The sequence below is a fragment of the Kryptolebias marmoratus genome, linkage group LG22 (assembly GCF_001649575.2).
Source record: "Kryptolebias marmoratus isolate JLee-2015 linkage group LG22, ASM164957v2, whole genome shotgun sequence".
Lineage (NCBI taxonomy): Eukaryota > Metazoa > Chordata > Actinopteri > Cyprinodontiformes > Rivulidae > Kryptolebias > Kryptolebias marmoratus.
Genome location: NC_051451.1, coordinates 21,313,640 through 21,326,399, shown reverse-complemented (window position 1 = coordinate 21,326,399; position 12,760 = coordinate 21,313,640). Strand labels below are relative to the sequence as shown.

The following is a 12,760-nucleotide window of genomic DNA, read 5'->3' as shown; positions in this document are numbered from 1 at the left end:
CATGGAGAAGGAGGGGGAGGAGAGGGGGGGGGGCATAGCAGTCAAGCAGCCAAGAGGCTGGGTGTGACAACGAAACAGAGACAGACGCGGGCTTCAGAGGAAATACACGGTGTCTGTATAAGAGGATGACATGTAAAACGTGAGGGGAACAAGATGAAACAAAGGCAGAGGGAGATGCTTACACTACTGAAAGGGTGATGAACGCCTTTAAGCAGGTGCAGATGAGCAGTGTGGGACTTCATGCTCCTCCTGTGTAATGTTAAACTTGACTGGTTGGCATTAAAACCTGTGAGAAAACAGCTGGATCTCTTTCATGAGTTATTTGTAGGCTTCATAGCTCTAAGATCAACGTCTTTACGCTATTCCTTTCTATTTTATCATTGTCCCTATTACATCTGTTCATGTTCTAACATTTTTTCATTCAACATCATGAGTCAGATTTCAATAAAACTCTCACAAAGTAATCACTGGATGTACATCTCCAACTCATTAACCTTTGGAGTCAATCCAATTTAAGATGGCCACCACAACTAAGCAAACTTACCAAGGACAAAAATGACTCTAATTTAGTCAGTTTTACAAACACTGAGATAAAGTTTGGTGTGGTGGTAGCTGAGAGTCATCCTCAACTCATATTTCAAGCACAAACTCATTAAGTGATATCTGTTTTTAAAACTCTGTCATTAACTTTTTGAGTTAACCCTGTCTGTCTGTTTGCAAAAAATCTCATAAACCACTAAATGGACTTCACTGAAACTTTCAGAAAGTAATCATTGGATGTACTTCTGCAACTGATTATCTTTTAGAGTCAACTCAATTAAAGATAGTCACCCCAGCTAATTAACATTAGCCAGCACAAAAATGGCTTTAACCTAATCATATTTACAGATATTGAGCTAAAGTTTGGCATGGTATTAGCTGAGGATCATCCTAAATACAAACTTAGAGCACTAACTTTTAGCAATAAATAACAATAATAATAACTTTTTTATTAACTTTATTTATTTATTTTTTAATTTTACCAAAATTACTATAACTTTGCATCTTGTTAAGTTTAAAACTTTGTCATGAAATGTGATGGGTGATATGCATTTCTTCAAGAAATGTTTATTTTTTATTTATTATAAAACCTGAAGAACTCCCTTTAGAGTTTAAAGGTTAGACTTCAGAAAGTGTTTGGGGTTTGTAGCTTTCATATTATTGGTCTTACTAATTTTTTTTTGTCCCAACAAAACCAACACAATTAAAATTGTCTTTTCAAATCATTGAAAGGACAATTTTTTTCTGTATTTTTCCTCTGACTATGCTTTCTAATGATTAAATTACACTGTTTGTGTATTATTATTTTTTTTTGTCAGAAGAAGCAATTATTCTTTGTATAGCAGTTCTGAATCAGTGATAAGAATCAGGTCATTCGGTGCTCATTAAAGAATTAATGTAGGTTTCTTTATACACTTGGCCAGCAGTTTTTTCCACAACTAAAATGTGCTTTTCAGAAATGTTTGACTAAATGTAAAATATTTTGAGTGTATTATGTATTCTTAGTTTATTAAAGCATAAAAGCTAAAAGAAATTAGATAATCTAATGTTATTGCATTTTGTAGTTTAACAGTAGCTGTTTGTTTTTGGCTCGTTTCTGCCCTCTGCTGGTCTATCACGTTTAGTACATCTGAAATTTCACTTGTCTTTTCTTGTCCTTCATGTGTATAAATGTTAAAGAAAAACAGCTGGAACTCCACATATAGGATGTTTTTTTCAAGTTGCATCTTTAAAATTAAATTAGCAGATATCAGTGCTGCTTAACATAACGTTATTGGTTCATATTTAAACATTTAATTTTTATTTAATCAGGTTTACCTGTGTACGCCACCTCTCACACAGTGACTGCTGGACATAGGCACCAGCTGACCCATGACCCAGTAAGGAAATGCGGGTAAAAGAAAATGGATAAATGGATGGATGGATAATCAGGTTTTTGCCATCAAAAATGCACCTTTTTCTTTATGACATATTTTAACCTACCTTTATCCTTGAGATTTTTTTTCTCCTCAGGAAAAAAAATAAACAGTGTAACAGCACAACATCCTACAACATCACAATGCAAACTTTAATGGATAAATCTGACATGACTCAGGATGATACTGATTTAATCTCAACCTGATGTTATCCCAGTTATATCATCTGAGAGAAACTTTGGAATAAATAAAGGTCAGCATAAGACACATTAATATACAAAAACATCTAAAAAACAAATAGAAATTAATTTAAACTTGTTTTAGGGATGAGACAAACAGACAAATACCAAAGTGGAGTTTTGAAATCTGTGATTTAAAGGTGCAAAACAATGATTCTTATTTAGTCACCTGGTCATTGTGAAAGTGCCTCTCAAAAATTCATTAAGGATTTATACTGAGACATAGCTATCAGCAGGGGAACGTAACGTCTGAAATCAAATCGTTATCTGGTGATTTGAGCCTGCAGTTCTGTCAGACCTACATGCACATATGTGCTAAAACACAAACACACAAACAAATTAGGCCCAAATTTCTTATCCTTCAAACAGCTTTTAATGAATACTCATTAGCATTTAAAATGAAGTGTTCTTCAGTGACATTTTTATCCCAGCTGGAGGAGCCGCGCATCACCAGTTAGTTCCGACTGTCTTAATAGCCCATTTTCTTCTTTTGTATCTTCATTAAATTTACAGCTTAATTTGTGCACTTTTGTGCAGTGACTCTAAAAGTTTGTGACTTCTCTCACACCATCTGTTTGGCTTCAGGGCTGACAATTATTCCTGAAGTTGTGTCTGTGCAGGTTTCTTCCTGCAGATGGCAGCAGTCTCATGAGTTTAGACTTTAAGGTTTGAGATCTGTGCCACCGAACAGGAAATATTACACTAGTTCAGAAAAAAACCCTGCAAACATACCTTATTAAAAAACTAACTGAGCTCATTATGTGTAAAAAAAAAAAAAAAAACACACCAAGCAGCAGAGCTAACAAGTCCTTCCTGGCTCATTGGTGTATTTAGCTGCTAAAATAAGTTCTGAACTCTTTCCTTATGCTTATTATTATAAATCAAAGAAAATTGTTTCTGGCTGTTGCTTTTTCCTCAGAGAAACATGCTGTTGGAAGTTTATTTTCTTATAAAATACATTTTCCTTTTTTTGTTGTATAAACTTTATTAACTTATATAAATAACCAGTAATGCATCTGTCATTGTATCTTTGTAGCTGCAGAGTCTTCAACAAGGAGAGGGAGGCAGAAACAGTTTTTCAGATGCATTTGGCCACTTTATAGGCAATCTGTACCATCCTCAAATGTGTCTGAAAACTGACCATAAAAAGGTTTTATTCCCGACAACAGTGAGACACTAATTTGTTATTGAATGGATGCAATTAATAAAACTGTTTACCAATTCTTTAAACCTGCACTAGTGCTCAGTCATGCAGAAACACACAGGAAGTACTGAAACAGGGGTTAGATTTTCATAAACCTGAGGACGATGTGTGCAGAGACAGGGTTAGAAAAGTCACTCAGAACAATGCAAATCTCTTTGTATTTTTGTTTTTATTTATTGCCACATGTCGTCTTGGACGAGTGTTTCCACCTGCGCTGCTTTCTGACTCCTCCTTCTTGCTTCACTCTCCTCCCTTTCTGCTCATCTTCCCTCAACAGTCACATGTTCTCAGTGAATAGAGTCTTGAGTGGGTTTCACCAGCTGGTGCCTTTGCCTTCCTCATAAATAGTGTTAAAAACAAATGCATGTGAGTGTGTGTGTGTGTGTGTGTGTGTTTGCCAGAAACTTGACTGTCAGTGCCATATTTGCCCTCCAAGGGTCCTGTGTGTCTTTGTGCTGAAGTGGAAGTCAACAAGAACTGCGGCACACATTAGAGATGAGATTTGGATTAAGAAAAAAACAAAAAGCAAGAGACAAAGATGAGAAAGAAGCGAGTCAGTTAGGTGGATTTATCCCACTGCTTTTAGGAAAAAGTGTTTCTCACACAGTCACATGAGTGTTCTTCAGGGTCTCTGAAGAACACTCCCAGTGTTGGAAATTATCACTCAGACAGCTTGCAGCTCTGGACTTTCACCAACAGAGCAACTGAGTAGGAAGTCTGTTCACTGCATAACTTCTGTCTGTTTAACCCCCCGTAGCTTTCTGTCTTTCTTTTGTCTGTTCACTTTTATTTATATTTTGTTCAAACCACTAACATTTCAAGTTTTAACTTATATAAAAACACATTCAAAAGGTTTTGTTACATGAGAATCAGTGCTAAAAGTAGGAAGTGTTCTTCTTAATGATTTTCCTGGTAATAGTTGTTAATGTGCAGTTGCCTGGACTTTGCTCAGCTTGTTTCACCCCCTGGACATCTTGCTGGTGGTGACTCAGACTTCTGGCCAAAAACACTTGGGCCGGACGGCGGGGGGGACGTCATTCACATGGGGCCTCAATGTTGCAGACAAGCCTTTCAACATCTTGTCAGGTATCTGCAGAAGGCCTGACATGTTCTACCTCGCCCACGGTGTCAAACTTGTATACTGGAGTTTCAGAGCAGTCCAAAATTTTAATGTGAATGGTTGTCTGAGGATCTCTCCGTTAAAGGTCTCCGTCTTGGCTATTTTAGCGATAGAGAACCATGAATCATTCCTTGGAATTCTGTAAAAATAAAAATTTATCATCAGATTACACTGCATTTAACAGAAGTTTACAGATATAAGACAAACACGGAATTGCAATAAATCTTAAAATCATGCTGTTAAAGCTAGATTCCCTCTGGTTTTGTAAGTTGGTTGTCTTTCTAACAATGATTTAATAATGAAGATATTACTAAATCTCAGGGGTTTGTCATCCAGCTCAACCTTCTTGGCCAGATGTGGTCACTTTTATAGAAAAAGCCCTGCAAAGTGTCAGGTGTAGAAATAAAAACAGAAGTCGGAGAAATCCATTCAGTCAGTTTTGGAAACAGTACACATGGATGCGTATTCCCAAATGTGCTGGTGGTGTATTGAGCTGTGATTTAGTCTGGATGTAAAAGTCTAAGTCATTGTAAGACTGGATGTCAAACAAGCATAGATTATCTACAAACTGCAATGTTCAGCCATAACATTCAATAGCATCAATATTAATGTCTGTGGCGTCACTCAAATTGAACTGCACATTTTTTAATTTTTAGAAATTAAAAATGGTTCAGTAGTGACAAAAAGATCTTGAGGGGACCTTATATAGTATGTTGACACCTGAAAAGTACCAAGTTAGTCACTTTTGAAAAAGCATTGTCAGCGGTTATATTACAGGATTTGCAGTGAGATAACTGCTAACACTCGCTAACATCTGTCATCAGCCTACAGTCTGTCTCTAAACCTTTCCTCACTGTGCTCAGTTGTTTCCAGCTTTAATAAAATTTCAAAATTATGATCTTGTCAAGACTGTTTTTGCTTTTCTTTGTAAAAAAATGACTTTTTTCTGGTTTTGTTCTCAGCACAAAACCATGTCAGATGACAGTTTGAGCCCTTTGATAAGAACACAAATAACATTACCATTTTTAGGCATTTATTTCAAACTCAACTCACAGGCTAACTTCTTTTCACCCTCTCGTAGGATGGATCAGTTTATCAAGCAGATGGATCTCTGTATGTTTTCTATGCACGGGCACCACTCTCTAGCATCAACAGGTGGTAGTAATGTCCTTAAAATCAGAGCAAAGACAGTAAAAACAGCAAAGGTTTGCATGCTCACAAACATGGAAATAAACAACACTTATTTAAAAGTTTTAAGCCTCCACACTGAATTTTTTGCAATAAGTAACAGTGGGTATAAATACTGCATTTGCTTATTTACAATAAAATGTCATGAGGTATATTTAGCTAGCTTCATCATTTCCCTTGCATTAATATCCTAAATATCTTCAGTTTCCACCTTCATTCTATCCTGTTATTTTATTTAGATTAATGCTTCACGTCTTAATTTCATTTTCTGTTTACTGCTCTTATGCATCATGCAGAGCGTTTGGAATTACCTGGGTGTTCTGCACAGCATGCCACCCTCACTTAAACAAGCCAGACATATAAATTTTAATTTATTTCCACTTTTCACCCCATGAGGATAAAGTTGGCTTTCTAAAACTTTTGCTTTTCACCACCAGATGATACATCCTGGTCCCAAATTGGAGTGAGCAGAGGTGTGTGTTTGCATGGCAGGAGGTGGTGCGTTCCTCCAGTCACCGTTGCACATATGTAATCCTTCATGCCACACTCATTATTCAATCTGTCGTATTGCTTCTTTGAGTTTTTTGTATGAATTTTTGTGAGAGTCTCAGTTTGCAATCTTTCTTGAGAGAATCCTGTTGCCTCAATTATTTATAGGCTCAGGGAGATGAGCAGTGTGCACGACTGCACGAGTTTTTGTGTGCAGAATGTAGGAACTGATCATAACCTATACCTGCCTAATTATAGGGGAAACTACTCGCAATGCATAAAATCCTGTTTACCATCATCTGCTTAAATTACCCATAAATATTTAGGAGGTTACTTTGTTTCACGTTAATTAAAACATTTTTCTGCCTTACAGCTATAAACTTACAGGAATTAAACTGGTTATAGATCTCCTCATTAGTTGCCAATCCCAGACTTTTAGTTAAGTCGGTTTATCTTTGGCTCCTAATTTTTGCTGTTGGAGTTGAGCAATGCAGTGTGGAGCACTTAATATTTCATAACGTGTTGTCAGAATCAGACATACATCCTTGAGATGATGGAGATGGGGGCTGCAGGGAGAGAACAGGTTGCCCACACAACAAATATACTTGTAGTGCATGTGCTGCAGTGAGTTTCACAGTGAACTTGGTTCACCACTGTGTCGCAATGGAGGCTTTAGAGTGAAACTAATGCCAGAGTATGTCATTACAACCCTAGCTGACAAATGTTTGAGCTTCGAGCTGGTTGTTTGGGTTCCAGTTTTACCAAAATCAAAAGTTCCTCTTAGCTTTAAAGTTGCTACTATGCTGTATTTGTCAAAAAATATCCGCCGTATGACAGGTGTTCAGCGTGAATTTAGACTCAGTATTAAAAGCAATGAAAGTCATTTCAGATTAACCATTTATACACAAACACTGATCATAAGTTACCCAAAAAATAAGTCTTGCAGAGTCAGAATCAAACCAAAAGATTTCAAATTCATGTTAAATGTTAAAACTCAGAGTTTGAAAACAATCTAACTAGGTGTTTCCTGAAATAAAAATGTCTGTATAAGTTTATATGTAAATATGTTCACATGAAAGCTGTGAACACATTTATGCCCTTACCTTATTTTAAAGCATAATGTGCCATAGAAACATTGTTTCAGATATGTTAGAGGGACTCCTTTACTCTACTCTTTAGTTTTAGTACCTAAACGGATTCAGCTTTTATCAGATCAGCTGCCTTTGGCTCCACATGAAAAATTAGCTTAAGCATCCATCAGTGAGAACATCACCCCTCTCTGCACATTCAACCAGTTGATATCTCTCAAGCTGTGCTATTCACACCAATATAAATGTGCTATTAAAGAAAACACGGCCTAACGGTTCTTCACTTAAACTGTATATTGAATAAAAGAGTTTTATCTTAAATGCCTGTAACATTTGTTTAGTTAACTACAGCAGGTTTCACAGCCCATTTTGCTTTTGGCAAAACTGCAACAAACAAATTACGCTGCACATCAGAAGAAACATCAAAGTTCATCCAACAGGAAGAAAAAAGAAGTTACGTGGGTTAAACAAGTTGTTTCTCTACTGTCAGATGTAGGGAATGAATGACTTTGATCCATAAAAATCATAGTGACGAGTGAGAAGGAAAAACTCATGTTCTTGTTTTATGTAGGTCAGTAATTAGAGTCTCGATAAAAAGTCTCTTTTTTTGTAATAATTTCAGCAGCAATTTTTTTGTTTTTGCTTCCAGGTGAAATAAAATGTCCTGGTTTGGGGTTTTATATTATTTAGTATTTTGGGTTTTGTATTTTCTATTTGTCCTGGGTGTGTTTTCTCTTGTCTAATTTCATATGTTGTGTTAAAGAGATTCACACATTATTTGCTTTTTGGACTTTGCGATTTGCCTTATTGTGAGTTTGCTTTACAGACTGATTTTGTGAAGGAAACTTGGACTATTTTCTATAGTACTAATAGGACTTTTGGATACAAATGAGCTTGCCTTCCTCCAAGCAATCTACTTGGTTTCCCTCAAATATATCTTAGAGTCTCTCCTCTTCAAAGTGCCTGCTCATTGACATTAATAGAAAAAAAATATTTTCAAAATGAAGCACTTATTTCTCTTTCCATCAAGGTTGTTACACAGTCCCTCCTTTATGTGAATATATTTGAGTTCGGTCGCTGAGCTGTTGCACTTCACGTAACCTTTACATCTTGTCCTTCCTAAAACGTCCTATTGACACCTCTAATAATAACGTAATGAGAGCTGAACAGCAGTGTCATTGGCTGGAGGGGTTATGACATGGAAGACAAAATGTGTGACTTTCATTCTTGGATTTAGCCTTGTTTGGTACATGCTCTATAATTAGTGAAACACATCTATAAGGTCAGCAAATACAGTAAGAGAAAGAAATGCTACATGCTTCACGTTAAGTTGTTCCTTGGTTTTGAAACCTTCTGGTTCAGATGCTCTGTTTGGTGCTGTTGCTGCCCAACGTTTGACCTCTCTCTTTGACTCCTAAACGACAATGACGCTCCAGATGCAGTTCAGAGAGAAAAGGAGCATTTAGAGGAAGCATGTGCCTGATGTTCAAATGATTTTCTCTATGACCTGAAGAGGAGACAGGTGTGTATACGTATCGTATTTGTCTTTTTGAGTGTGTATGTGTATGCCTGCCGCCCTGACTACCAGAAAAATCCATTGGGTCTGGGGTTGCTGTGGTAACAGTAATCACTTCTAATTCGACATCAGGGAGAAAGACAGAGTATAAAGGTGGAGTGGCAGCATTTTTAGAGGGGAGTTGTAGAGGGGAAAAACAATGGAAATGTGACAGCAGGGAAAACAAGGTAAGTGTGTTTCCCTGTTTAGTGACTCCGAAAGCATTCAGAGATGAGAGCCACAATGATAAGACGGAGAGGCTTTACATAAATGCTCTTTTTTCTGAATCCCATAGGACTGAAAAGCTCTTCTTCTTCCTCTCTGCTGCTACATCACCTGTTCATCTTTGCTGGTGAAGGATGGTATTTCTTAAAAACAGCCTTCTTCAAGGTTTTTTATGTTTTAAAATTTACAACGCTGGAAAAAAGGAGTCAAATATTTCAATTATGTATATCCCTTTTTGCCCAATCTCCACTTCCACAACTATCTCCTCATGTACCTTCACTTTTCTCTTTTGCTCCTTCTTCCAGCTGAATTTTCCTCTCTGTTATGAATATCAGTAAGAACAAGGAGACAGGCAGAGAAGGATGGTGTGTGATACAAATTAATGGGTCCCCCTTCCTTCTGTCACTTTACTCAACCTCCTGCTGGCTCAAACATACAGATTCTAGCAGGCTGTCTTCTTTATGAGCCATGAACGGAGGAAAAATAGAAAAGAAGAGCATCAAAACGATGTGTGAAGTGTGCAGCTTGAGAAAAATCACCACCTGCCACTCAAGCCGGCCTCTTCATAGTATTCGCCTCTCTCACACACACACAGACCGTCTCTCTTATGTGTGCCGGTCCGTAATTTTCCGCCACACTCTGTTGCCAGCCAATGAGAGGCGAGGACAGGGCTTCTCAGATCGTGAGAGGGAGGAGGCAGGGTGCTGCTGGCTGATTGACAGTGAGTGCCCTACAGGTGGAGAGAAGAACCTTCTCTAGAAGGAAAGGGGGAGAAGACAACGGTGAGAGGAAGGAGAAGGGGTGAGGAGGAGGAGAGAGGCAGCTGCAATCAGACTTACACACACATACACACACACATTCTAACCGTGCTTCGTTCCTCTCCTTCCTGAGAGCTCGCTTCCCTGGACAGACTAGTCGACTAACATCCTCACTTTCACCTCCTCATCTGCACCAAGATGAGCCAGTGCAGGAAAAGGTGCAAGAGGCAGCTCACTAAGGTGGCTCGCTATTTCTACCGCTTCCTCATGGGAACACTCACCCAAGGTAGGCACACGAAACTTCCTCACAGAGGTCTGCAGGTGGCTCTGCTTCTTTAAGGAACTGCGAGAGTCAAGTGGCAAGGGTGTTGAAAAAAAGTTAGCAGAGGTGTTTGGATGTCAGATATCTGGTGTCAGCTGCTTAGTTTCAGCCCTAATGATTGTTTAGAAGATGCTCTTTGTATCTGAACGAACTGAAAGTATGTGAACATTTTCAAAGAGTGAGCATGTGTGTTCCTCTGTATGCAGTCTATCTGAGTGTGTTTATTTTTTCATCTTCAGGCAGAGAGACTGCTCAAAAGCATTGAAATCAAACTAAAGATGGATGTTGTTACTGGCTGGATGATGTGTGCGCTGAATCTGTTCTTTTGAGCTTACAGTAAGATTGTTTCACTTGATTAACCTCTTATGCATAATAATCGAGTCAACTCTCTGTGTGCTCAGTAAGAGTCAGAAAGCTGTTGAAGTTCAGTAGGCTCACTCTTCCCTTCTTTCGATCTGCCTTTTGATTCCCTCTCTCCTTCCCAGCTCTGTCCTCCTCTCTCACCCCTTTCTTCTCTCTGGAAGTATGTGGCAGTCCACCTCTATTGAGAAGGTCTCAGTGGGAGAAAGAAATGTTAAGCCTTTCAGCCAGCTCTCCGTTTGACTTTAACTCACACATCCTCCTCTCCTTTGGAGCTCTCTCTGTTCTCTGTGCCATTAAAAAAACAAAAACAAAAAAAACTTTATAATGCTAATCTGTGCACTGAGATTAGAAGAGTTTAAAAGTAGAAAACAGATTAGACGTTGCCTCTCCTTGCTTCTTAGAGGACTTTATGTCTTTAACGCCCACATGCTGTTTGTCCTACTGAGATTAGTTTGGCTAAATAAATCATCCTTTGCCAGAAATCAGCCTTTATTGACAGCCTGCTGCTAAACTTTGCACTCATTCTGCTTTTTTTTTCTTTGTAAGTGATAATAAGCTTAAGCCCACTGTGACTTAGAAAAACACACCAGAGTAGAATGGTTGTATTAAATCCCAGCAGCTGATCTTGAGGACGAAGGTAAATCTGTGTTTAGATGACCTTGTCAATAGAGCAGTGTGTGAATACTAATTTGACAAATGTGACGCTTGTCTCCACCTCAGCTTTTCTCCTTGTTATCTCTTCAGACTGTGACATCTGCAGAGCGTCATGTTTGTGCTCTGAAAGGAGCAGTTGGGTATTTTTGAAGAGGAGTCACATATTAACACATATGTGGGGCTATGCTATCAAAGATGATGATATAGAGACGCTTCTTTGGAAATCGAAAAACGTGACAAAGCGCTTGTTTTTCTCACTCATTTAAATATATTTATATATTTAGTACGTGATCAAGTAATGAGTGACTAATGAGTGACTAATTACTACATCAAAGCAACCAGTATGTTTTCATTTGAGAGTTCATTGTGTTTTTTATTAGCTTAATAGAAGTGGTTTAGACATATGGCTAAATGTAAAAACAAGCAAATAATAATGATAATAATAAACTGCTTTTTTATAAGTCCAACAACCCTTTCTTTAAACCCTTAAAATTTTCCCAGTCCTATTCTAAGGACCTTCAGAATTTTACAGTAATGTTTAACTTAAAAAAAAAAAAAATCAACGATGTCATAAAGATACTTTTCAGCATGTTCAAACCAGGGGTGGAAATTAAAAATTTTGTACCAGCCACTCAAATATTTTACCAGCCACTATTTTTTGTTGTGACAAAAAGTAATTTCATATGATGATGATGATGGAGGTGGGTGGAAGCAGTTGTGGTGGCCTACAAGCTGAACAACACCTCTTTCTGGACACTGCATGGAAATAACTAGATTTTTCTTATTTTATTTTTTTTTTAAACCATTAAAAGATGCATATCTGTACATACAAAATTCAGATAAGTGAAATTTATTTTTGGAGTGTTTTTGAAGTATGTTTTTGTGCTTTTGTAAGTTTTTGTATGTAAGTTGTAATGTTTTTCAGACACTTGCTGCTTTTAATGCATAGATCTATTTGTGCTACCCGCTTATATTTAACAGGTAGGATATTCTGATGAAGGAAGTGATTTTTGTGGTTTTAGAAAGGTTTTCGTCGTGGATATAAATTTTTCCAATGCTATGCTAAGCATAACTCCTAAGCTTCCACTTCAGTATCCGATGATATTTAACATTAACACGAACCGCTATAGTTTTCGGTTTGTAAACATGATGAGGAAGCCCAGATCGTAAGAACACAGGCCGTAGGCGCAAACGCACACTGACCGACGTCATGAGGTCATTGATTTAGTTAAAAAAAAAAAAACGTTTAACTTTCGGTTCTTCCCTCGACTACTCTTGAAAAACAGAAAATAAAATAGCTTCTCATCACAACACATAATTGGTGTTAGACTGCATGTAATATGTAGTGGATTGAGTGCATCATATGGGTTTGCAGTGAACTGTTGTAATATTTTTATTATTCAGGCGGTTTTCTCCGCCTGAAGTGCATTTCACTTTTATCTAAATAACATTCGGGTTGAATGTTATTTAGATCATTAATTATCCAACAACTAGTTAATTTACCAACAAGTCTTTAACTGTGTTTATTCCTCTCATCATGGACAACAATTCCTGTGAATTTGGAGACATTTGTTCTTTTTTTGCAAAAGTTACCAGGGGG

General features: G+C 37.5%; 1 protein-coding gene across 3 annotated transcripts in view; it reads left to right on the top strand.

Moving 5' to 3' along the window:
• Positions 1 to 12,760, top strand: part of LOC108234101 (Kv channel-interacting protein 2) — a 103,572-nt gene that overhangs the window by 31,570 nt on the left and 59,242 nt on the right. Inside the window, exon 1 of one of the 3 annotated variants that reach the window (XM_017413031.3) lies at positions 9,769 to 10,107. The exons of the other annotated variants lie outside the window; for them this stretch is intronic. Within the exon in view, the coding sequence (XP_017268520.1) occupies positions 10,020 to 10,107 (88 nt within the window). The 5' untranslated portion in view covers positions 9,769 to 10,019. Of the gene's footprint in view, positions 1 to 9,768; positions 10,108 to 12,760 lie in introns of those variants that run through there. 3 annotated transcript variants of the gene reach the window in all.